General features: G+C 35.4%; 1 protein-coding gene across 7 annotated transcripts in view; it reads left to right on the top strand.

Annotated features, from left to right (window-relative positions):
• The window catches only part of IBTK (inhibitor of Bruton tyrosine kinase), a 99,841-nt gene that overhangs the window by 59,995 nt on the left and 12,605 nt on the right, over positions 1-27,241 (top strand). For 5 of the 7 annotated variants that reach the window (XM_025444348.3, XM_025444351.3, XM_025444345.3 and 2 more), the window contains 5 exons: positions 4,870-5,018; positions 6,598-6,761; positions 8,150-8,242; positions 8,686-8,829; positions 26,611-26,757. In XM_025444348.3, the coding sequence (XP_025300133.3) occupies positions 4,870-5,018; positions 6,598-6,761; positions 8,150-8,242; positions 8,686-8,829; positions 26,611-26,757 (697 nt within the window). The remainder of the gene's footprint in view (positions 1-4,869; positions 5,019-6,597; positions 6,762-8,149; positions 8,243-8,685; positions 8,830-26,610; positions 26,758-27,241) is intronic. The other 2 variants (XM_025444350.3, XM_025444349.3) reach the window with 1 other exon arrangement.

Below are 27,241 nucleotides of genomic sequence, written 5' to 3'. Positions count from 1 at the left end.
TTTTCTCTTGCTGATATGATGAATCACATTGATTGTTTTACAGGTGTTGAACCAGCCTTGTGTCCCGGGGATAAATCCTACTTGGTCATGGTGAATAATTTTCTTAATGTACTGTTGGATCCTATTGGCCAGTATCTTGTAGAGAATTTTTGCATCCATGTTCATCAGGGATATTGGGGGGGGGTCTTTGTCTGGTTTTGGAATTAAGGTGGTGCTGGCCTCATAGAACGAATTTGGAAGTACTCCATCTCTTTCTGTCTTTCTATCTTTCCAAACAGCTTTAGGAGAATAGGTATGGTTTCTTCTTTAAACGTTTGATAGAATTCCCCTGGGAAGCCATCTGGCCCTGGACTCTTGTGTCTTGGGAGGTTTTTGATGACTGCTTCAATTTCCTCCCTGGTTATTGGCCTGTTCAGGTTTTCTATTTCTTCCTGTTCCAGTTTTGGTAGTTTGTGGCTTTCCAGGAATGCGTCCATTTCTTCTAGATTGCCTAATTTATTGGTGTATAGCTGTTCATAATATGTTTTTAAAATTGTTTGTATTTCCTTGGTGTTGGTAGTGATCTCTCCTTTCTCATTCATAATTTTATTAATTTGAGTCTTCTCTCTCTTCTTTTTAATAAGGCTGGCTAATTCTTTCAAAGAACCAACTCCTGGTTCTGTTGATCTGTTCCACAGTTCTTCTGGTCTCGATTTCGTTGAGTTCTGCTCGAATTTTTATTAACTCTCTTCTTCTCCTGGGTGTAGGATCTATTTGCTGTTTTTTTCTCTAGCTCCTTTATGTGTAAGGTTAGCTTTTGTATTTGAGTTCTTTCCAGTTTTTGAATGGATGCTTGTATTGCGATGTATTTCCCCCTTAGGACTGCTTTTGCTGCATCCCAAAGATTTTGAACGGTTGTATCTTCATTCTCATTAGTTTCCATGAGTCTTTTTATTCTTCCTTAATTTCCTGGTTGACCCTTTCATCTTTTAGCAGGATGGTCCTTAACCTCCACATGTTTGAGGTCCTTCCAAACTTCTTGTTGTGATTTAGTTCTAATTTCAAGGCATTAGGGTCTGAGAATATGCAGGGGATGATCCCAATCTTTAGGTATCGGTTCAGACCCGATTTGTGACCCAGTATGTGGTATTCTGGAGAAAGTTCCATGTGCACTTGAGAAGAATGTATATTCAGTTGAGTTTGGATGTAAAGTTCTGTAGATATCTGTGAAATCCATCTGGTCCAGTGTATCATTTAAAGCACTTGTTTCTTTGGAGATGTTGTGCTTAGAAGACCTATCGAGTATAGAAAGAGCTAGATTAAAGTCACCAAGTATAAGTGTATTATTATCTAAGTATTTCTTCACTTTGGTTAATAATTGATTTATATATTTGGCAGCTCCCACATTCGGGGCATATATATTGAGGATTGTTAAGTCCTCTTGTTGGATAGATCCTTTAAGTATGATATAGTGTCCCTCTTTATCTCTCACTACAGTCTTCAGGGTAAATTTCAGTTTATCTGATACAAGGTTGGCTACCCCTGCTTTCTTTTGAGGACCATTCGAATGGTAAATGGTTCTCCAACCTTTTATTTTCAGGCTGTAGGTGTCCTTCTGTCTAAAATGAGTCTCCTGTAGACAGCAAATAGATGGGTCCTGCTTTTTTATCCAGTCTGAAACCCTGCGCCTTTTGATGGCGTCATTAAGCCCGTTCACGTTCAGAGTTACTATTGAGAGATATGAGTTTAGTGTCATCATGATATCTATTCAGTCCTTGTTTTTGTGGAATGTTCCACTGAACAACTTCTTAAAGGGGAATTTTAAGAGTCCCCCTTAAAATTTCTTGCAGAGCTGGTTTGGAGGTCACATATTCTTTCAGTTGCTGCCTGTCTTGGAAGCCCTTTATCTCTCCTTCCATTTTGAATGAGAGCCTTGCTGGATAAAGTATTCTTGGTTGCATGTTCTTCTCATTTAGGACCCTGAATATATCCTGCCAGCCCTTTCTGGCCTGCCAGGTCTCTGTGGAGAGGTCTTTCTGGCCTGCCAGGTCTCTGTGGAGAGGTCTGCTGTTACCCTAATACTCCTCCCCATAAAAGTCAGGGATTTCTTGTCTCTTGCTGCTTTAAGGATCTTCTCTTTATCTTTGGAATTTGCAAGCTTCACTATTAAATGTCGAGCTGTTGAACGGTTTTTATTGATTTTAGGGGGGGATCTCTCTATTTCCTGGATCTGAATGCCTGTTTCCCTTCCCAGATTCGGAAAGTTTTCCGCTAGAATTTGTTCAAATACATATTCTGGCCCTCTGTCCCTTTCGGCGCCCTCGGGAACCCCAATTAAACGTAGGTTTTTCTTCCTCAGGCTGTCGTTTATTTCCCTTAATCTATCTTCATGGTCTTTTAATTGTTTGTCTCTTTTTTCCTCAGTTTCCCTCTTTGCTATCAACTTGTCTTCTATGTCACTCACTCTTTCTTCCACCTTGTTAACCCTTGTCGTTAGGACTTCTAGTTTGGATTGCATCTCATTCAATAGATTTTTAATTTCTGCCTGATTAGCTCTAAATTCTGCAGTCATGAAGTCTCTTGAGTCCTTTATGCTTTTTTCTAGAGCCACCAGTAGCTGTATAATAGTGCTTCTGAATTGGCTTTCTGACATTGAATTGTAATCCAGATTTTGTAACTCTGTGGGAGAGAGGACTGTTTCTGATTCTTTCTTTTGAGGTGAGGTTTTCCTTCTAGTCACTTTGCTCAGTGCAGAGTGGCCAAAAGCAAGTTGTATTGGGAAAAGGAGAAAAAGAGAGGAGAGAAAGAAGGAAAGAAAAGAGAAAGAGAAAAAAAAGGAGGAAAAAAAAGAAAAAGAGAAAGAAAAAGAAAGAAAAAAAGGGGTGGGGGAAGGAAATCAAAAAGCAAACAAAACAAAACAACAACAACAAAAAAAAAAAAAGAAAAAAAGAACCACGGTGGAGTATCTTCTGATTCTGTGTACTTTAAGTCCCTTGACTTGCCTTGGAACTTGTCCATCTAGCTGGTCTTCTGGGGGAGGGGCCTGTTGTGCTGATTTTCAGGTGTTAGCACTTGGGGGAGCTGCTCTGCCCCCTGCCTGGTGCAGGGCTCAGTGGGGGTTGTTTACCTTTGAGGCCCCTGGAGGAACAGCCCCAGTGGCGGTGCCAGCTGTGGAAACCTGGATTCAGCCCCCGCAGTAACTCTGGAGCTCTCTGTCTGCAGGGCCTGGAGGCTGCGGGGCGGGGCCGCTGATCTGCTCAGCTCGGGGCAGGAGCATCCTTGCTGTCCTGGGTTCTCCCGGCCTCTGTCCCCGGGGGAGGCCGGATCCTGGGCTGTGTCCCGGCGCCCTGTGCTCCGGGGCCTGTGCTGTTGGATTCGCTCCCGGCCGCGGAGCCCCCTCTGCAGAGTTGCCATCCGAGCCCCTCCCAGCTGCTCCGGCCCGCAGGTCCGCAGCCTCCTCCGCTGAGCCGCCGCCCGAGCCCGGGTCCGCCAGGGTCCCGCCTAGGGCGCTGCATCCCTTAGGGAGCTCGGGGCACTCTCCTGGGCGCGCAGTTGCTCTGTTACTGTCCCAGGGAGCCCGAGGGCATCCCCGCCCTCCTGGGGTCCTGCTCCAACTTCCTGCGAGCCCCTTTCCGCCGGGGAAGGTTGGTGCAGCTCCTGCGTCTCCGGGACGGGGCTCTCCTGTCCTGGGGACACTCGCCCCGGCCTCAGCCCGGCTCCTCGCGGGGCCCCTCCCCCTTGGAAGCCTTTTGTTTCTTTATTTCTTTTTTCCGTCTTCCTATCTTGGTAGAAGCGCGAACTCTTCTCACTGTAGCATTCCAGGTGTTCTCTCTTTAATTCTCAGGCCGAATTCATAGATTTTCAGGATAATTTGAAGGTTTTCTAGGTAATTTGGTGGAGACAGGTGATTTGGAGACCCTACTCTTCCGCCATCCTGCCCCTCCCCCAAAGTGATTTACTTTAAAGAAAATACTTATTTGAATGTATAAAAGATGGTATATTTTACTTAAGTCATTTGTAAAACTTTTAGTTACTTTTAGTTATAGCTCATATATGAGTTCTTTTGCTATCTCATTTAGATTCTACGAAATTTGATGATAATAAACACCATGAACTTAGGCAAAAGTTTACTGGTTTTTCTTTTGATATTTGAAATGACTCTAATGTACTAATGAATATACATACCAAGTATGGCAGGGAGATAGGTATTTAGGTTGCCTAGAAAAGAAAATGGCATGTACATTTCATAACCTTTTGTTTTAGGTGATAAGCTAATTAAAAATTAAAGTAGCTCTCAAGCTACAGATTTTTTTTTTCTTTTTTTTGCAGAAGTAAAAACCCTCAAACAGGCTACAGTTGGCATCAGCATAGCCTCTGCTACTGGGCCAGTCTGTTGACTAGATGAGAGGTAGAAAAGTTATAGTGTTCCTCCCACACAGAATGGGGCCAGTCCCCTTCTGCATGGGTGCAGAGAACTTGGTAAAGAGAGATGAGAGGGAGGGGGGGGGGTCTGAAGTTTATTTTCCTTTTTTATGGAGAAAAAGAAGTTCTGAAACACTTTAAAATATTTTTTTTAATTTAAATTCAATTTGCCAACATACAGCATAACATCCAGTGCTGAATCACTTCTTAAAGCAGATCCCAAAAAAGTGTCTTCCTTAGGTTTGTGGCATAATTGTTGTGTTATTGAAATGGATAAAACTGTTGTGTTAAAGAATCCTTCATTTTAGTTTTTTTAATTTTTTCATCAGTTACCTTGAATTGCCAAGATTGGATACAGTGAATATAATATAAATGTTATTAAATTTCTGGATAAATGGAAGTTTTTAGCTCTGTTTAGTGCATCAAATGTATATGTGTTTAAATATTTTTAAAAATTTTACCTTTCAGGATTATTAAAGTCTGGTAAGAACAATTCTGTGGAATCTCTTCCAGAACTGTTGACATCAGACTCTGAAGGAAGCTATGCAGGAGTGGGTAGTCCTAGAGATTTACAGTCCCCTGATTTCACAGCAGGATTTCAGTCAGATAAAATTGAGGTTTGTTTTAATTAATGCACTGTTTTCTTCAAATTTTAGATCTATAGACAATCTATACTTTTTTATTATTATTATTTTTGGCTAACTTTAAAATATTCTCCTGGCTGGTTTACAAAAAAATAGAACATATGTAGTATTAGTTTTCTCAAATTTGCATTTTATTTCTAGTTTTAAAGATTTTAATGGCAGTTTGAACCTTTTATGACATTATATTTCTAATACTCTTTCTGCAGTTAAAACATTGTTGTAAAATACAGCAGCACTGTATAGACATATGGAAAAATAGATTTATAGCTAAATTACTTGAAATTTATATTGTGAAATGTCAGTTACCACCAGCTGAAAACTGTCAAAACAAAATTATTTTGAAAGTAAGCCTAACTTCAAATTCTGCGTAGTCTCTTTCCTCTGTCATGTTATTAGGAGCAATACAATCTGGAATGGAGTCTTCCTACTGTGGTACAATTGACATTAAGCTGCAGAATTTCTAGTCTGGTTAAACTCTGGGGAGGCCATTTTTAGACATAGCTTAACATTTTATTCCATAATTGTTAATCTATAGGAAAAGATAGTGTCTAACTTATTAGATATCGAGTCATTTTTCTCTAACCCCTAGTCTTCACAGAACTATTACAACTTTGAGAAGTTCATGAAACAATGGAAAATTTACCCATTCTTCTTAGTGTTCTAAGCCTCAGGATTGCTTTTTTTTTTAATGTGGTTTTTAAATTATTTTTTTTTAGAGATCTTCTTTATTTATTCGAGAGGGAGAGATAGCAAGAGAGAGCTTGAGTGGAGGGCAGGAAGAGGGAGAAGCAAACTCCCTGCTGAGCAGGGAGCCCGACTCAAGGCTCAGTCCCAGAACCCTGGGATCATGATCTGAGCTGAACATAGACACTTAATGACTGAGCACCTACATGCCCCTTAATGTGGATTTTAAATTTTATTTTTATTTTTCTTTATGTAGGATAGAAGTTTGGGGACATTTCTTATTAATGTCAAGGTGGGTGTAGAAGACAATTAAGGCTTAAAAGGAAGATTAAAGACATGCTGTGAATGTCTGGCAATAAGCATCTATCTTGGCAATGGAAATAGCTATTTTAATAACTTTTCTGACTTACTGTAATGGCAGTCCTTTTAGGGTTCCTTTTGAGCTGTCAGTATTATTTAACTTTAATTTTATTCAGAGTGAATTATATGATGTTAATACGAAAGAAAATGAAAGCTTGATATAAAAGTCACAGACATTAATTTTAAAGTTGCTGCTTCATACCTTATTTGAAGAACTTTTATTAACATTTTTGTTTTATACTCAATTTAATATTTTAAAATATTTAATAGGGATTTAATGTGTAAACTGATTCTCCTAAAAATTATTCTCAAAGTTCACTATAATTGGGTTTAGTCACTGATAAGGTTTGAGAATTGGTTAAGGCACTAAACTAGAGGAATGCTAGATGATTATTGTTACAAGATTTTATACTTTAATTTAACCAATATTAAGTACCAACTAACTATTAGTACCAGCTATTATGCCAGGTGCCTGCTAATGTACTTTTTTTTTTTTTTTAACCTACAGGTGAAAATTAAACCATATGTTAATGGTACACCTCCTGCATATTCTAGGGAAGATTTAAAACCATGGGAAAAATCACCAATACTTAACATATCTGCTCCACAGACCATTCCTAGTAACAGAATTGATACTACAAACTCTTCTAGTTGGGTTGCTGGCTCTTTCAGGTAGGATTTTCATTTTGTTTTATATTCTTTTAGAAAAATATTACTCATTTTTAGTACAATGGAAATTTTTAATGAAGCACATTTAAAAAGTATTAATGTAAGTTTCTAATACACAGAAAATTACCTGAATGCATACAAACTAGTAGCCAGCTAAAATAGGCACTTTTCCCCCTAGACAGGATTTAGTTCCTTTAGTTCCCTTTGTAGTGTCATTTGTGAATACTAGTAAATACTACATAACACATAAATATCTGTATCTAGATATATAGTGACTTAATATATGGGTTTTTTTTATCGTATATATTATTTAAAACTCCCTTTCAGGAAGACCATTTGTCATTTTTGGGTTTACTTTATCTTTTTTTTTTTTTTTTTTAGCACATTAAAGGGTATTTAAGATCTCACAAAATGTATTGTTATTCAGTTATTTGTCAGAGGACATTTCATTTATGTTACACTATGCTTTAAACTTACATGTACTATATCCATATTTTTCTTTTGTTTAAAAAAGTCAAGTTTTTAGGTTGAAGTAGATATAGTACAGTATTCTTTCAAAGTGCTAATTGAGCTTGTGCTTCATCTTTATATACCTACTATGGTTTATAATAAACTAAACCTGATAATTGACTTATCAATTATTATATTAATGTAATTATTTTGAAATGTGCTGTATTTTATGAAGTTGGAAGACCAGATTATGCTGTGCTAGTTTATGTTGCTTTATCAGTCTCAAATTTGTTGTCTTTTTAAGTAAACTTGTTTGTGGGAACACTGAGAAGCATCTTCTAAACACTAGACTATTTTATTAAATGTGTTTTAAGAATAATTCACTTGGTATAAAGTCAGCAAAATAGATTGGCTATTTCTAAAGATTGTAACTTTTTTTTTCTCATAATTTAACTCCATCAGGTGGTTTCTAATATTATAGAGCACCCTCAAACTTCACTGTTAAATTTTTGTTGTTAACATTTAGTAGTAAGAATTTTGTTAAAAATAGAATATAATTTGCATGTTCTATTCATCTTAAAGAATAAGAATTTAAACAGAACTTTGATTACTTCTGTCTGAGTTAAATAATCATTCTATTGCTTGTTTTTTTTCTTGTTTTTGTTTTTTTTTTTTTTTTTAATGTTTCAGCTATATATTATGACTTTGGATGCATTTTAGTTATGTATATATAAAAGTAGCCTTCATTCAAAGTATCCTTTTTTAATTTGGCCGTAGTTGACAGACCTAAAGTATCCTCTCATTATCAATCTTACGTATAATTTACAATTTCAGTGACATTTGGAGGTTTGTACTTTATGGATCAATAAAGTTTCTTTTTTCCTTTTTCTTTTTTTTTTTTTCCAATAACTGTTGTAAAATAACCTTTATATGTGTTTTAGTCCTGTCAGCCCTCCTGTTATGGATCTCAGAACCATCATGCAAATTGAAGAAAGTAGACAAAAATGTGGAGCTACACCAAAGACAAATTTGGGGTTCGTTAAAAAATCATAAGAAAGCAAAGACTGTGTTGTTTTATAGTTCTGCCCTAAAGAATTGGAAAGACCTACTGGACTTTTTTTGTTTTTCTATATTTGATGTTAAATTTTAAGCTCTTTCCTAGATACTCTAGCCTTCCTGACATTTCTCAAATATATGCTAAAGACTGAGTTGGGTTGGTAGTCTAGCTCTGATGGTTAGAAATTGACCCCTAAAATGATCATTGTGGACTATATTTGATGCAACTGTGATGTAATATTAGTATGAAGGCTCATTTGTATCTATTATTTGATCATTGATAGTGTAAATTGATACTGTCACTGTTGAATCATGTTGCCATTTTGATCCAGTAATAGTAAAATCACATCAAATAAAAAGCAATATAATTACCTGTAGTCTTCATTAAGTAGAAATTAATGCCAATTCATTTAATTCCTAGCAAGATGATTTCTCATGGAGTTAAACTTTCTCAGAAGCAACGGAAAATGATTGCAATGACTACCAAAGAAAACAATTCAGGAACGAATAGCATGGAAACAGCTTTAACTGCTCCTTCAAAAACTCCAAAACCAGCAAACGCGTGGTATGCTTTAATTTTTATTAAAACAAGCAGAGATCTGTGCATTAGAGTTTAAGGTTGCTCTTGGCTTCTGGGTCCCCTTCCCATCTTTTCAAATATTTCATTCCTCTCTTTAAAAAGTTAAAAATTAGACCTTGTGAAGTAATTTTTTTTGTTTTGTTTTGACATTTACATCATGGTTTCCAAATTTTTTTTGTACATAGATATAATTTCTTCTTGGTATTTTAATTAGTGTGTATTGCTAAAGTAATTTAAGAAAGTAGTCTATTTTTTTCATTTGTTATAAGAAACAATATATATCATAGAAAAATTGGATAAACACATTTTTTTTTAACCACCTTAATTTCTTTGTCCTTCTGGATACATTGGGAATCTCTTTACATTGTTATAATCATGGGTTTCATTGTCACTCTTAAGCAGGGGTATCTAATTGCTGCAAGTTTTCTCCATTAGAATTCCCCTATAATAGCAACATTAATAGGAAAAATCTCCAAAGAGGTCAACTAGCAATTTTGAGGTGTATAAAATAGGTTGTACTTCCTGTTTCCCTTTAATTAAAAAGCAATTTCAGAGGAAAAGCATAGGGATAGAGTAAAGGGCAAGGAAGAGGTTCACTGAACTCCCGTTTTTCTCATAAGGACTGAAGAGGGTCTTGGAAGCTACCCTTTTTGGAGGGAATCTTTTCATTGCTTCTTTTTATTTATTTAGTTTAGAGAGAAAGAGTGGGAGGTAGGGGCAGAGAGAGAGGCAGGGAGAGAAGGAGAAAGAGAATCTTAAGCTTCAGGCCCAAAGCGGAACCAGTCACGGGGCTTAGTCTCACAACTCTGAGATCATTACCTGAGCTGAAATCAAGATTTGGACGCTTAACCAACTGAACCACTCAGGTGCCCCCCTTTCATTGCTTCTAATGCCTCATTTTCCTACTTGTAAGAGAATAGTTTTCCCAATTAAAAAAGTAAATTATTTTGAAAAGAGTGGCAACTCATTTTAGGTGCTACCAAGGGGACTAAATCAATGTTAGGACTATTTGTAGATCTAAAGCATGATCACAGGAAAGAAAGTATAGAAAGAGGTGGGAAAACTCAAAAAAGAAAAGAGTAAAATTTGAGAAAATGAGTTTAGTAGAATGTTTTAATTCATTAGTATTTGTTGCATACCTTCTATATGTGGTAGACTGATTTGTTCACTGCCTTTGTAGGGTTTGTAAGATAGCTGTTATAACATTGAGTTGTGTTTTCCCTAAGAAAAGTATGGAAGAGACACAAAAGTTCTTGGATCAACTCCCAAGATACTAAATAATACTGCAATTTGAGAGAATTAACTAAGCATATGAAGAAGCTTTGGGCTTAGTAATATAGCCATGCCATTAATCAGTTTCATTATTTAAAAACAAAAAGTAGAGGAGGCTTCCTGGAAAGATGGTAGATTAGGGGGACCTTAAGCTCACTGTATCCCATGATGCAATAGATACACAAACCTAATTGTAAATAACCCAGAAAATGATCCAAAGACTGGCAGAACAAACTCTACAACTAAATTTAGAGAAGAGGCCACATCAAAGAGTGTAAGAAGGGCAGAGATAGTGGGGAGCTAAAGGGACTTCTCTTGAGAGAGGGACTTGAGGGTGGAGAGAGGGGAGACAAACAGACTGTCATACCAGGGAACCTGAATGGGGAAAACAAATCCCCATAACATTTGGCTTTGAAAATCAGAGGCATAGAATTTTGTGAGTTCTTAAAACCAGCAGGACCTAAAGCATGAAATTTTTTTTTTAAGACTTTTTATTTGTTCATGAGAGACACAGAGAGAGAGGCAGAGACATAGGCAGAGGGAGAAGCAGTCTCCCTTTGGGGAGCCTGAGGTGGGACTCAATCCCAGGACTCCGGGATCACGACCTGAACCAAAGGCAGATGCTCAACCACTGAGCCACCCACGTGCCCCAAAGCATGGGATTAAAACAATCAGCAGGCTTAGTTCTAGGAGAGCCTGGAGGACTATAGGAAAATGAGTCCCTGAAATTAAAGGGACAGCCTACTGACCTACAGCATAGAAGCAGCAGTTTCAAAACCCTTGGAACATATGGGAGGGAGAATTATTTACTAATCTCAGAGCATATTCCAGAGGGACAGACATCACTGCGAGACTCCTCCAGAAACAGAGGAGCTGGCAGGTGCCATTTCCCCAGCCCCTTTCCCTGCTTCAGGGATCTGCCCCCTCTAGCCAGGCCTGCCTTAGTCCCAGCACTACAGGTCTCCTCCCCCAGAAGACCAATGCAAGCCTTGCCAATACTACATCTCCTGACAGCGTGCTTTACAGGTCTTTGGTCCCTGTGGTATCAGAAGACCAGCAAGAACCTTGTTAAAACTGTGCATGCCACCCCTACCTTCTTTGCAGACAGGCCCAGCTGACCTCCCTTGTGTCGGAGGCACATCCCCCCCAGCAGAGAAGTGGCATGCAAAACTTGGAGGTACTGTGTACCCTGTATACTCACACTTTGGAGTTGGCCAGGGCTAATTTGCAATCAGCCGCAGCCCTTTACCACTGGCAGAGGACTGGTATGCATTTGTTAAAACTGCACCCAGCCCACATGCTTTCCTGATAAGCCCAGATGGCCATGATCCTCATCCTTTCTCTCAGAGGACCTACTGCATGCTCTGCCCCTGAGCATATTATAGATCCATCCCCACCAACACATTGTTGGCTAGAGCCCATTTAGACCAGGGCCATAAGTGTGGCAGTGTTGAGGCAGCCCTGACAGAGGCTAGCACCACTCCAAAGTGACTCGTAATCTGGGGAGAGGAAAACATAACCACACAAACTAATTAGATTACAGTCCCAGGAGTGGGCTATGGGCAGATAGCTGGTTTGGTAGCAAGGCCCTGCCCACTACCACCAAAAGCTTTTCAGGGGACAACACAGGGAAAGTGCCCTGCAATTAGCTGTTATTGCATCTGGTGAAGAAAGCCTGGTCTGCCTCAACTCAAGCCCAAGGTGGCCCAGACTGGTCCACAGGAATCAAAAACTGCCCACAATAGGCTAAGAGAGCCACTGCAGACAAATGGACCAAAGGAAAACAGCTTGGCCACAGTAGCAGGGTACATGCAACACACATAGGAGACACCCCTGGTGCCACATTCTGGTAAACAGGTGATACTGCACTGTGGGGCACTACGGGATATCAAAAGGCCACTACTTTCAAAAATAGGCAATGTAGCTGACTTTCTTAAGCATAGAAACATACACAGAAAGTTAGATAAAATGAAGAGAAAGAGGAGTATGTTCCTAATGAAAGAACAAGACAAAATCATAGCAAGAAACCTAAGCAAAATGGAGATAGATAAGTAATATTATGCCTGATAGAGAATCTAAAGTAATGGTCATAAAGATAATCCATGTATTTGAAAGAGTAGAGGACGTCACTGAAACCCTTAACAAAAAGATTAAAGAAAGAAACAGAGATGAAGAACACAATAGATGAAATTAAAAATACACAAGATGCAATAAAGTACAGACTAAAGGGAACAACAGATCAGTGACCTGGAGGACAAAGTTATGGAAAGAATCAAGCTGAGCAGGTGAGAGAGAAAAAATTATGCAAAATGAGAACAAACTCAGGGAACTCTGACTCCATCAAGAGTAGTAACATTCACATTATAGGGATCCCAGAAGAAAATAGAGAGAAAACAGGGCAGATCATTTATTTGAAGAAATAACAGCTGAAAATTTCCTAAATCTGAGGAAGGTAACAAATTCAGATCCAGGAGGTACGGAGAACCCCCCCAACAAAATCAACCCGGGGAGGTCCATACCAAGACACATAGTAATTAAAATGGCAAAAAGTAGTGATAAAGAACTTTAAAAGTAGCAAGAAAAAAAGAAGACAGTTACATACAAGGGAAACCCCATAAAGCTATCAGTGGATTTTTCAGCAGAACTTTGCAGGCCTGAAGGGATTGGCATGATACATTCAAAGTGCTGACAGGAAAAATATCTGCAGCTAGGAATACTGTATCCAGTAGGGCTATCATTCAGTTTAGGAGAGAGTTTCCCAAACAAAAGTTAGAAGAGTTCATGACCACTAAACCAGCCCTATAAGAAATGTTAAAGGGGACTCTGAATAGAAAGACCATAAGCAAGAAAAGCAGGAAGCACAAAAGTAGTAAAAAAAAAAAAAAAAAAAAAAAAGGAAGGTATCTGTAGAAACCAGTGAAGGGACTCACAAACGAAAAGTATATAAAGTATGACACCTTATACCTAAATTGTGGTGGGGAGAGGAGTAAATGGGTTCAACCTAAGTGACCATCAAGTTTACATAGACTGATATATGTAGAAGATGTTGTATGCAAACCTAATGGTAATACAAATTAAAAACCAGTAATATATATGCAAAAAATAAAGAATCCAAGTATATCACTAAAGAAAGCCAACTTATGGTGAGGGAAGAGAGCAATAGAAGAAAGAAACAAAAAACCACAAAAACAACCACAAGACAAGCAACAGAATGGCAGTAAACACATACCTATCAAATACCACTTTGAATGTAAATGTACTAAATGCCCCAATCAAAAGACACAGTGAGAGAATGGGTTAAAAAAAAAACAAGACCTATCTATATGCTAGCTATAAGAGACCCATTTCAGAGCTAAAGATACCCACAGGCTGAAAGTGAGGGGATGGAGAAAAATCATACAACTAGTGGTGAAAAGAAAGCCAGGATAGTAATACGTATATTGGACAAAGTAGACTTTTAAACAAAGGCTGTAGCAACAAAGAAGGATGCTCTATAATCCTAAAGGGGATAATCCAACAAGAAGATAGAACAATTGTGAATATCTATGCACCCAGCATGCGGACACTGAAATACATTAAGCAGTTAATAACAACCATAAAGGAACTAAAAGTAATAATACATAATTGTAGGGGACTTTAACATCCCACTTACATCAATGGATGGATAATCTAAACAAAAACAAGGAAATAATGGCCTTGAATGACATATTTGAACCAAATGGATTTAATACATATATTCAGAACATTCCATCCTCAAATAGAATACACATTGTATTTGCCCATGTGCACATGAAACATTCTCCAGAATAGATCACATATTAGACCACAAAGCAAGTCTCAACAAATTAAAAAAGACTGAAGTCATACTACACATATTTTCCAATCACAATGCTATGAAACTAGAAATCAACCACAATAAAAAACTCAGGAGGGCACTTGGGTGGCATAGTCAGATAAGTGACTCTTGGTTTTGGTTCAAGTTGTGATCTCGGGGTCATGAGATTTAGCCCTGCCTTGCTGAGCACAGAGTCTACTTAAGACTCTCCTCCCTTTCCTACTGCCTCTCCTGCACTGCTTATGCTGCATGCATGCACTCTCTCAAATCTTTAAAAAAATTCTGGAAAGAGGACAAATACATGGAGGTTAAATAACATGGTACTAAACAATGAATGAGCCAACCCAAAAAATCTAAGAAGGCATTAAAAAAAATACATGGAGACAAATGAAAATGAAAACAGGTCCAAAATCTTTGGGCTGTGCAGCAAAAGCAGTTTTAAGAGAAGTTTATAGCAATACAGGCCTATATTATGAAGCAAGAAACGTCTCAAATAAACAACCTAACCTTATACCTAAAGGAGCTAGAAAAAGAGAAGAACAAACAAAACTCCAAACTTGTAGGAGGAAAGAAATAATAAAGATTAGAGTGGAAATAAATGATATAAAAACTAAAAAAACGGTAGAACCGATCAATGAAACTAGGAGCTGGTTCTTTGTAAAGATCAACAAAACTGACAAATTTGTAGCCAGACTGATTCCCCCACCCCCCAAAAAGAGAGAACTCCTATAAACAAAATCAGAAATGAAAGAGGAGGAATAACAACTAACACCATAGAAATACAAGGGATTGTAAGAGGATATTATGAAATATTATATGCCAACAAATTGGACAACCTAGAAGTGGGTAAATTCCTAGAGATATATAACCTACCAGAACTGAAGCAGGAATAGAAAATATGAACAATTGATTACCAGCAATGAAATTGAATCAGTAATCAAAAACCCCCAGCAAATAAAAGTCCAGGACCTGATGACTTCACATGTGAATTCTAGCAAACATTTAAAGAAGAGTTAATATCTATTCTTTTCAAACTTTTCCAAAATAGAAGGGGAAGAAAACTCCATATTCATTCTATAAGCCCAGCATTACTTTGATACCAAAATCAGATAAAGACAGCAGCACCCCCCTCAAAAAAACAAACCCCAAACCAAAAAAATTTCAGGCCAATATATCTCTGATGAATATAGATTCAGAAATCCTCAACAAAATATTGGCAAACTGAATCCAACAATACATCAAAATAACATTCACCAAGATCAAGTGGGATTTATTGATCATTATTCAATGCAAGGGTGGTTCATTATTCACAAATCAGTCAATGTGATACATCCACATCAACAAGAGAAAGGATAAAAGCCATATGATCCTTTGAATAGATAAACTGAACAAACAATTGACAAATAGTTTCCAATCAATATAAAAACCCTCCATAAAGTAGATTTAGAGGGAACATATGTCTACATAATAAAGGCCATATATGAAAATCCCACAGCTAACATCATACTCAATGGTGAAAAGTGGAGAGCTTTTCCTCTAAGATAAGGAATAAGACAAGGGTGTCCATTCTCAACACTTTCATTCAACATAGTACTGGAAGTCCTAGTTATAGCAATCAGAATCAGGTAAGAAAAAGAAATAAAGGGCATCCAAATTGGAAAAGGAGTAAAACTTAACTATTTGAAGACATGAATGAATATATATATATAAAACCCTAAAGATGCACCAAAAACCATTACAACTAATATAACCCTAAAGATGCACCAAAAATCATTACAACTAATAAGTTTCATACAGGGCAGCCTGGGTGGATCAGCGGTTTAGTGCCTGCCTTCAGCCCAGGGCATAATCCTGGAAACCCAGGGTCAAGTCCCATGTCAGGTTCCCTGCAATGAGCCTGCTTCTCCCTTTGCCTGTGTTTCTGCCTCTCTTCTCTCTCTCTCTCTCTCTCTCATGAAAAAAAAAATCTTAAAAAAGTTTCAAAGTTAATATACAGAAATTTGTCACATATCTATATACTAATAATGAGCTGTCAGAAAATGTAAGACCACAGTACTATTTACAGTTCATTGAAATGAATAAAACACCTAGAAATAAATTTAACCAAGTAGGTGAAAGAACTATAAAAACTAAATGATGAAATAAATTAAAAATAACACAAACAGAAAGGTACACTGCTCTCCTGTGTTGGAAGAATTTATTTTTTAAAATGCCCTTATTACCAAGAACAATCTACAGATTCAGTGCTATCCCCTATCAAAATAACAAGGGCATTTTTCACAGGACTAGAACAAATAATCCTAAAATTTGTATGAAACCACAAAATACCCCGAAGAGCCCAAGCAATCTTAAGAGAGAACAAAGCTGGAGGTATCATACTCCCTGATTTCAAACTATTACAAAGCTATAATAATAAAGACCCTATGGTATTGGCACAAAAACAGACACATAGATCAGTGCAACAGAATAGAGTTCATAAATAAACCTATGCTTCTGGTCAATTAATCTTTGACAAAGGAGGCATGAGCATATAATGGGGAAAGAACATGTTTCTTCAATAAATGGTTTTGGGAAAACAGTCATTTTCTTATACCATATACAAAAAGAAACCTCAAGGTGAGTTAAAGATTTAAATTTAAGATCAGAAGCCATAAAACTACTGGAAGAAAACATAAGTGGTAAGCTTTGGATATTGGTCTGAGCAACGTATTTTTTAAAAGATTTACTTATTTTAGAAAGTGCGCGCAAAAGTCAGTGGCAGGGAGGGATAGAGGGAAACAGTCTAAAGCAGACTCTGTGCTGAGCACAGAGGCTGACATGGGGCTCAGTTTCATGATTGAGATTATGACCTGAGCTGATACCAAAAGCTGGACGCTCAACTGTCTGAACCACACAGGCGTCCCTGAGCAACATGGTTTTTTGATATGTCTCCTCTGGCAAAGGGCATCAAAAGCAAAAATAAACAAATGAAACTATGTTAAGTAAGCCCTTGCAGAATGAAGAAAACTAACAAAACAAAAAGGCAACCTACTAATTGGGAGATGATATTGGCAAATGATAACGATTGATAAGGGTTGAATATCCATTATATATAAAGACTATACACAACTCAGTATCAAAACAACAAAAACAGGCTGAGGGCCTGAATATACATTTTTCCAAAGAAGACATACAGGTAGCCAACAGACGCATGAAAAGATGTTTAGCATCACTAATCATATGAGCAATGCAAATCAAAACCACAATGAGCTATCACCACACACCTGTCAGAATGGCTATTGTCAAAAATGACATTAAATGTTGGTGAGGATGTAAAGGAAAGGGAACTCTGATGTACTGTCACTGTTGGTGGAATGCAAAATGGTGCGGCCACTATGAAAACTGTATGGAGGTTTCTCAACAAAATTAAAAATAGAGCTACTATATGATCCTGCAATTCCACTTCTGGTATCTATCTGGAGAAAATGAAAACAGTAATTTGAAGAGAGAAATTTAGAATCCTTTGTTCATTGCAGCATTATTTATAATAGCCATGATATGGATGCAACTTTGTACCATTGATGGATGAATGGATAAAGTTTAGGTATAAATACATACAATGGAATAGGAGCCATAAAAAAAAGAATGAAATCTTAAAAGCCAGTAAAAGAAAAGAATGAAATTTTGCCATCTGCAGCAAGATGGATGGACTAGAAGGTATTATGCTAAATGAAATAAGGAAGAAAAAGACAAATACTGTATGTCTTCCCTTATATGTAGAATCAAAAAATAAATGAATAAAACAGAAACAGACTCGGTATATACAAAGAACAAGTTGATGGTTACCAGATGGGAGATGGGAGAAGGGGAAGGGGATTAAAAAGTCAAAATAACATGCTTCCAGTCGTAAAATAATTAAGGCACATAGATACAATGTGCAACATAGGGAATAAAGTTAATAATGTGTAACAATTTTGGTGACAGATGGTAGCTAGATTTATGGTAGGTGATCACTTCACAACATATATAAATGTTGCATACCTGAAATTAATGTATGCCAGCTATACTTGAATAAAAAAAATACAAACTAATCAATAGCAGTTTTATGTTTCTTAGGACACCAAGCAAATTTAATTAGGGATAATTTTATTCTGAATTATCTGAGCTATAAAATTGATCATTTGTGTCCTTTTTATGACTTCTTGAGACTATTTTTAATATTTGAAGGATCTTTTAAAATTTATTTCTGCTAAATTCTGAATATATATACTTTTATTTGTACTCTAAATTAAAGGTTAACTTAGTAAAATATATATTTGTCAATAAGTATAGAATAACTATAAGGATATTATATATATATACTTTGGTTATGGAAATTTTATAAGTTAATGGCATAAATCAAAATATTTGTTAGAGATTTTTAAAACATGTTTATATAAACTGGTTGATGTTTGGTGTTCATGAATTTTGATCCATGTTTAGTGTAAACGGAAATAATCATTTGTTGAATACTTTTTACACACAGGGTGTAAATACATGTAGTATATGATTGAAGAAATTAAAAATGGCATAGATTTGTTTTCCTTAGAATATCCCATGTAAATGATGATCTAATGAAATTTGGTAGCACTTAAACTTTACTATGCTATGAATAAATTAGAAAATTAAATTAGCATTTAATCTGATTTATGAATTGTGTGTATAGAGTATATTCAGAACTGTAGTGATTTAAGTTTTTAAAAATAATTTCTTAAAAGAGCATCTTCATCATCTGAAGAACCATCTAACATGATTTTATTTTTGTAGAATATGTTTTTATGCTGTGTTTATCTTAGTATTAAGGTTAAGATAAAGCTCATTAGCAAATCACAAATTAGCCCTATAAATCTGCTTCTGATTGTGGAAAGGATTTTTACTAGTTTGATCACAGATTTTCTCACCTAGTTTTTATGACTCATAATACATAGTTGTACTCCTGCTCTCTACAGTTAGGTGTGGCAATATTATATATTAAATATAATTGGTTCTTGCATTAGAATGAAGTTCTGATATAATATCGTGTGAAAACACAAGTGTATGTGGGAGTTGGCCACTTTTCATTATCACCTGTTTTACTTGGAGAAATAATACATTTCTCATGAGTCATCTTCAGTGGAAGAATGCACAATCTTTGTGGCCTGGCTTGATGAATATAAATTCTTCTAAATTCCATGTAGAGGTAACCTATAAATTATAAACTAATTCAACTTCTTAACTTTTTAGAGCTGGAAATTTTATCTATTAAAGCTAAAATTTCAGAGCTGCTTTAGCTAAGAAACAAAATCTTGATTAATTTTTTATGTGGTTACCAATGTCTACAAATGCTTCTTCATAAAGCTACTGTGGCTCCTAAGATGGAAAATAGCCAGAGCCTGAGTTAAGAAAGCAAAATCATGGGAAATCAGACACTGTTTCAAATTATGGCATGATCAGTGGAAAGAGTAGTAGAACTCATTTAAGGAAATCTGGTAAGTCATTTTATAAGTAACCACTATGCATGATTAATGAACATGTGAGTTTAAGATATTTTATAAGCACTGTTATTTACATTTATTCCTAAGGAGGTATCAGTAGCTTTTTAAAAGAGTTTTGGAAGTCTTTTAAAAGTATGTATAATTTATCACATCTAGGAGTCTCTGAATTACTACTAGAATGAATCTGACAACTTATGCTTTATAGATTGAAATTTCTGTATTTAGAAACATGATTTACTTAAAGGAGACATTCATTGTATTCTCAGGCAAGAACATTTGCCATCAGTATTCCCAAATTGCTAATGTTACACTGTACACCATAGTTACCTTGTTTGCCAATAGAATCCTTTAGGTATGTGTGCTTTTGGGAGGAGGAAGGAATTGTTAAGGAAACACAAATTGTATATGTGTTTAGCTTTTTATGTTTTGTATATGTATGTATTTGGGGAAAAATTTCATGGTCAAGTCATAGGGAAGTTCCATTTGAAGAAGTATTTTTAGCATGAATACCTAGGTAGGTCATGTTTCTGACACAAATCTATAAGGAAAATTCCTCTGATGTAATTTAAGGCTTTACTTAGAGCAAACAACTTTTAATATGTAGACAGAGCAGTATAGTGATTAGGCCTGGGTTCTGGAGTTAGCCTTGCTTGAGTTTAAATCATGGATCTGTTAATTTGGTAGCAATGTAAGCTTAGATCAGTTATTTAATCTTTCTCTGTCTTTCTTTCCTTGTCCATAAATAGAGCTAAAAACAGTACCTATTTCACAGGGGTATTATGAAGTTGAAACTGAGTTAAAGCATCAAACATTTAGCATAGCACCTTCAACATTGTCTAATCAAATATATAAATGTTAGCCATTTATATTTTAATAAATGGTAACTTGATTTGTAATATGGCCATATGATTAACTGATTTCCTTAACATGTAGTAACTTTTTGGTGAACTTTTCTTTTTTCTTAAATTTTTTTTTTTTTTTATGATTTATTTATTCATTCATGAGAGACACAGAGAGAGGCATAGGCTCCCCACTGGGATCACGACCTGAGCCGAAGGCAGATGCTCAACTGCTGAGCCACCCAGGAGTCCCTTAAAAAAATCTTTAGGAGTCATTTTGTATTGAATGATCTAATCTTTATTGATCAAATAGAAATTGGGTAAAATAGTTTTCATTTTGTTATGAATGGATGCTTAGTTCATATGATAACAAAACAAAGTGTGAATCATCAGTATCTTCCTATCTGTTTTCTCTTTGGCACTTTATAAGAAGTGTTGTCTTGATTTCTTACTGAAGGCAGTGGTAGACTAAAGGATGAGTTCTGTGGTCATTAAGAATTAGGTTTGGGGGAACGCCTGGGTGGCTTAGTGGTTTAGCGCCGCCTTCAGCCCAGGGCCTGATCCTGGATACCTGGGATCGAGTCCCATGTCTGGCTCCCTGCATGGAGCCTGCTTCTCCCTCTACCTGTGTCTCTGCCTTTCTCTTTCTGTGTCTCTTATGAATAAATAAAGAAAATATTTTTAGGGAAAAAAAAAGAATTAGGTTTGGATCCCAGTTCTGCCTCATCTCTGGTGGTCCCTGAACTTTGGTTTTACTCTTCTTTTAAACTTAGGAGATGATAAAAAATACTTACTTTTTAGGATTGTTACTACAAGAATTAAATGACATGATGCATGTTAAAGCGTTTTGCAAATATAGTTTGGTAATTAGATCAGAAGTACAAACGAGCTATTCAGACAAAATAATAGGATTTTAGAAAGACTTGCTCTTTTATGGGATACCTCAAATTGTTTATGAACTTAATTTAGGTTCGGATTTTATGGTTTCTTGCCCCTACAAATTTAACTTTTTCGGGAATTATCCATTTAGCATTTGACCACTTTGTTCTCTGAGTAAAGAAAATAGTAAAAAAAAGAAAAAACCTAGGTATGGAAATTGTTTATACATTATTATTGCTTATAATTTTGACTCTCTAATGTTAAGGATTCTGAAAATGATCTAAGGTTATGGTGTAGATCTAGTGTATAAAAGAACTAATAACTAAAGTTTAGCTTTTTAAATTAATTTTTCTAAGTCTACTTTAGAAGGAAAGAGATACTAAGCCTATTTATAACTGATTATATGTCTTCATGTCATGAACTTTGTTCATGTCTTCTTTTTCTCTTAAATCACAGTAAGTTTTGTTAAATGCTATGAAAATTATGGATATTAAGACTTACATAGCATTTCTCTGTGTCAGCTATTGTCTTAAGTATTTTTCCATAAATTAACATTTGATCCTCATAACAACCATTATGATGATGGAGATAGTATCGTCGTATTATTGATGAGGAAACTGAAGCACAAAGCTTAACTTCCCAAAGTCAGAGCCAAAATTTGAACCCAGTCTAAGCAATAGAGCTTTATATGTCTAGCCCTATTACTCTGCAGATTGTTTTTGCATGGCTGTAAAATAAAACATTGATAGTTGAATTAAAAGATTCTGAAATCATTAAACTCTGAGTATGAAATCTTTGAAAACTAAATTAGTCTGTAATGGTGATTTTTAATTTTTTGCCTGTTTTTTGGTATTGTAAAATATATTCCACTTTTAACTAATTATCAAAGTATTACAGCTATGTTGGGTGTGATTAATTTTGTATATTTAGATCAACCTAATTTTTATTTCTTCTGTTTTATCATGTAAAAGCAGGCTAACATTTTAAGTAACTTTTTATTAAAACATATACACTTAAAAGTACAATAACCATAAATATATAGGCTGAATTTTCACAAACTGAACACATCCTGTACAACCAGCACTCAAATCAAGAAGTACATTACCATCATCTTCTAAGTCCCCCTCTGCCACCCTTACATGCCCTCTTCTCCCTGCAGCAACCCAGTATCTTTTTTATCATCCACTATCCTGACTTCTCTTTTCATAGATTTTCTTTTAATGTATATAAATAGAATTGTGTCTGGCTTCTTTTTTTCAACATAATTATGAAATTCATATTTTGATGAGTACTAGCTAATTTCCATTGTGTAAATATACTGCAACTTATTCATTCAGTTTTTGTTAGCATTTGAATATCTTCATTGTTTTACTGTTAGATTAGTGTTGCTATGGATGTTCTAGTTCATGTCTTAGGTGAATGTACATTCGTATTTCTATTGGGTATCTTAGCTAGGAATAACTGGATAATAAGATATACATATATTCATTTTTAGTGGCATCACAAAACATTTTCATCAGCGTTGTATGAGTTGTACTTCTTCCACCTCTTTACCAAAACTTGGCATTTTTCAACTTTTAGTCATTTGAGAAGGAGTGCAGATTTCCTTTTGTTTGTTTTTAATAACTTTGTCAAGATATGATTTACATGTAGTAAGTGGACTAATTTTGTATACAGGAGTTTTTACAAATATATTCATCTGTGTATTCACCACCCCAGTGAAAATAAAAAGAAATATTTCCCTCATTGCAGTATCTTTTCTTAGTCTCCACCTATGCCATCATTGATGAAATTTTCTGTCACTATAACTTAGTTTTTGTCTGTTTTCAAACTTTATATAAATGGCATGTAAGCTCATTATGTTCTGTTTTATGTCTAGCTTTCTGTCATTTGACTTGAAGTTTTGGAGCTTCATCCATGTTGCATTTACCAGTAATTTCTTCCTTTTTTGTTGAGAAATACTGGTTTCCAGTATGTTTTTATGAAAACAGTGATTATGTATAAGTCATAATAGACATGTTTTTATATCTCTTGATAAATACCTAGGAGTGGAATTGCTGGATCATATGTTAAGTGAATGTTAGACTTTATAATATAAGAAAAGCACCAATGTTCCAAAATGTTCATATTTTACACTTTTTGTCTGCAGTGTATGAGAGTTCCTCTTGTTCCATACTCTTTCGAACATTTGGTACACGTAATTGTTTTGATTTTAGCTACTAGTAAGTGTGGTTTATTTTACACTTCTCAGGGGCTTATTGGCTATTTTCATATCTTTGGGATGCATGTCCTTGCCTGTTATTAGTCATATTTTGGATCATAAGTCTTTTCCATAGGATTTTTCTACTTTATCCTGTTTATGTTTCATATTGATTTTTTTTTCTTTTGAATGTTAGACCAACTTTGCATTACTAGGGAAAACTTCACTTGGTCATTGTTTATTATCTTTTTAATAAATTGCTGGGCATTACCATTATCCCAGAAAGTTTTCTTCAGAAAGTTCTCTTTCATCTTGGCGCCCTCCTCCATACCAATGTCAATCAGTATTGTGACGTTTTCCTTTTTTGACCAAAGATTATTTTTACCTCTTCTAGAACTTTATATTATGCAAATGAAACATAATGTACTTTTATCCATCTGGCTTCTTTCATTCACGTGTTCTTCAGATTTATCTGGATTGTGTATGCCAATGGTTTATTCCTTTTTATTACTCAGTAGTATTCCAAGGTATGAATATACAATTTGTGTTTATTCCTGTTGATGGACACCTGGTCTCTTTCCAGTTTTTGGCTATTATGAGTAAAGCTGCTGCTAATATTCTTGTTTGGGCCTTTTTATTGACATATATTTTAATTTCTCTTGGATAATTATTAGGGAGAATTATTGGATTATACAGAAAAATAAATGTTTACTTACTAAGAAACTGCCAGACCTTTCCCCACAGCATTAGTACCATTTTATCCACCCACCAACAATGTATGTGAGAGCACTGGTTATTTCACGTTCTTGCCAACATTTGGTATTGTCAATTAATTTTACCCATTTTGGTGGGCGTATAGCAGCCTCTCATTGTGGCTTTGTGTTTCCCTGATGAATACTGAGCACTTTTTAATGTGCTTTTTGATCATTAGCATATCTTTCTTTGTGAAGTGTCTATTCAAATTGTTTTGCTTGCTTTTTAAAATTGCCTTGTCTTTTATTATGTGTTAAGTTTTTTTTAGTTTTGAGTTCTAGTTCTTTTTACAATCTGGATACGAGTCATTTGTCACATAGTGTTTTGCAGTTATTTTCTGATTTCTTAATGATGTCTTCTGATCAGAAGTTTTAATTTTGGTTAACTGTAATTCGTCATTTGTTTATTCCTGTAGTATAAGCCCAAGGAAACCTTTGCCTACCACCAAGTTATGAAGATAGTCTTTTGTTTTTTTTCTAGGATAGTTTTTACATTAGGTCTATTATCCACCCTGAATTAATTTTAGGATATGATAAGAGATAAAAGTGAAGGTTTCTTTCTCTTATAACCATTTGTTTTTAGATAAAATACTTTTGCCACTGAATTGTTTTGGGAACTAATTATTGAAATTAAAATGATTGTATATGTGAGGATCTATATTTGAGCTGTCTATTCTTTTCCACTGATCGGATTTTTTTTTTCTTTTTCACTGATCGGATTTTTAATCCTTATGTCAGTACCACTCTGTCTTGATTACTGTGACTTGTTTTATCTTCTTCCAATTTTGTATTGCTTTAAGAATACTTGGGCTAATCTAGGTTTTTTGTATTCCCATAAAAATTTTAGAATCAACTTGTCAACTTCTAAACTGGTGGGATTAATTCAGTTTTTTAAATAGAGATAGGTCTCTTTTTTATTTCATATTTTTTTCTTTGATAAAGATTTATTTCAGAGTGTCCAAGGAGGGAGAGGGGCAAAGGTAGATGTAATGGGGAAGCAGACTCTGCTGAGCATGGGGCTTGATCCCACAACCCCAGAGATCATGACCTGATCCGAGGTCAGATGCTTAGCCAACTGAGCCACCCAGGTACCCTTAATAAATAGTTTTTTCGGGATGCCTGGGTGGCTCAGTGGTTGAGTGTATGTCTTCACCTCAGGGTGTGGTCCCGGAAACCCAGGATCAAGTCCTATGTCAGGCTCCAGTGGAGGAGCCTGCTTCTCCCTCCATGTCTCTGCTTCTCTCTCTATGTCTCTCATGAATAAATAAATAAAATCTTTAAAATATATATTTTTTTCGAGATATTTGTCCATTTTATATAAGTTGTCATTTATTTGCCTAAAGTTATTTATAATCTTTATTATCTTTTTAATTCCAATGGTATCTTATATTAGTTATTTATTACTTTGTAACAAATTATCCCTAAAAAATAGCTTAAAACAATCAATGTTTATTATCTCATAGTTCCTTTAGGTCGGGCTTCACTGAGTTATTGCTTATGAGTGCCCCTGGCTCATGTCTCCCACACTGCTGCAATCAAGGTTCAGCCAGGACTGTAATCATTTCTGATCCTGACTTGGAGAGGATCCTTGTCCAAGTTGACTCATATGGATATAGAATACTGGATTAATAGTTTTTTTCCTACCTTTCATCATATTAAAGATGTTGTTCCACTGTCTTTTGGCTTTCCTTGTTTCTAATAATAAGCTAAGTGTTTTCATACTGTGTTGTATTTCTTTCAAGATGCTTTCAAGCTTTTCTTTTGATCTTTGGTTTTTAGCAGTTTGCTCATTATGTGCCTAAGTATGGTTTTGTTTAGATTGATATTCCTTGAGGTTTTCTAAAATTCTTGAATCTTTAAATTTATATCTTCCACCAGATTTGGGGCATGCTTGGCTACTGTTTCTTTAAATATTTTTATCTGCTATATTTCTAACCTCTCTTCCTGGTATTCCCAGTTACACTTATGGTAGACGTTTTGATATCTGATTAAGTCACCATGGTGGAAGTTTTTTCAGTCTTTTCTTACCTCTGTTCAGATTTAAAAATTTGTTGATTTATCTTCAGTTTTTCTTGATTCTATTCCAATTGTTTGTTACATCCATCCAATGAATTTTGTTTTTTAAATATTGTATTAAAACTTCTTGAATTTCTATTTTGTTTTTTTTCATAGTTTCTTTTCCCTGAGCTTATTCTTTAATTTATTCTGAGCTTTTTTTAATTGTTGCCTGAGGCATAGTTATGACACTTGTTTTTAATATCATTGCTAATTTCAACATCTGGGTTATCTTCAGTATTGGTCTCCATTTTTTTTTTATCACATCATTTTGATGAGTTCACAACTGACAGCAAGAATCTAACATCACATTAAAAACTAATTATATAATATCAGTGTAAAATTTTTGATAATACATTCTCTCCATTTTCTACTTGTGATTTCTAGCATTGACCTTTTTAAAAAATGGACTTTTTAACATGATCTCTGTTGTTCTTTGCAGGGCATCTTCTGTACATTCAGTTTCATCCAAGTCATTCCGGGATTTCTTTGAAGAAAAAAAATCTATTACTGGCCATAGTTCAGGAGATCATGTCAAAAAAGTTTGTTTTAAAGGAATAGAAAATTCTCAGGCATCAAAAGTTGAAAGGTAATAAACATTTTTTACCTTAAAAAGCTCTATAGTAGTTTGACATTCTGAAATAATCTTTAAAAATTTATCAGGCAGTTTTACACATTCTTTTACATTCAAAAGTTACATGTCTACTTTTTTTAAGCTTTATTTTGATATAATTGTCTTACAGTAAACTTTTTAAAGTATACAGTTTGGTGTTTTGGTATATGTATGCACCTGTGAAACCATTACTAGTTATATTCAAGACAGTGACTATAACCATCATTCCCAGAAGTTTCCTCATGTGCCTTGGTAATCTCTTCTTCTCTTCCCCATTTTACTCTCTATGCAGCTACTACTAATCTTCTTGTGTCAGTATAGACAACTTGTATATTCTAGTTTTATATCTATAGGATTATTCAGTCTGTACTTTTAAAAATTCTCTTTTACTCAGGATACAGTTTTTGAGTCATCCAAGTTGTCGTGTGTATCATTAATTCATTTCATTTTATTGCTGAGT

This window comes from Canis lupus, chromosome 12 (genome assembly GCF_003254725.2).
Source record: "Canis lupus dingo isolate Sandy chromosome 12, ASM325472v2, whole genome shotgun sequence".
In the NCBI taxonomy this organism is placed as follows: Eukaryota; Metazoa; Chordata; class Mammalia; order Carnivora; family Canidae; genus Canis; species Canis lupus.
Note: the sequence above shows the minus strand (reverse complement) of the source record. Positions and strands in the feature narration are given on the sequence as shown.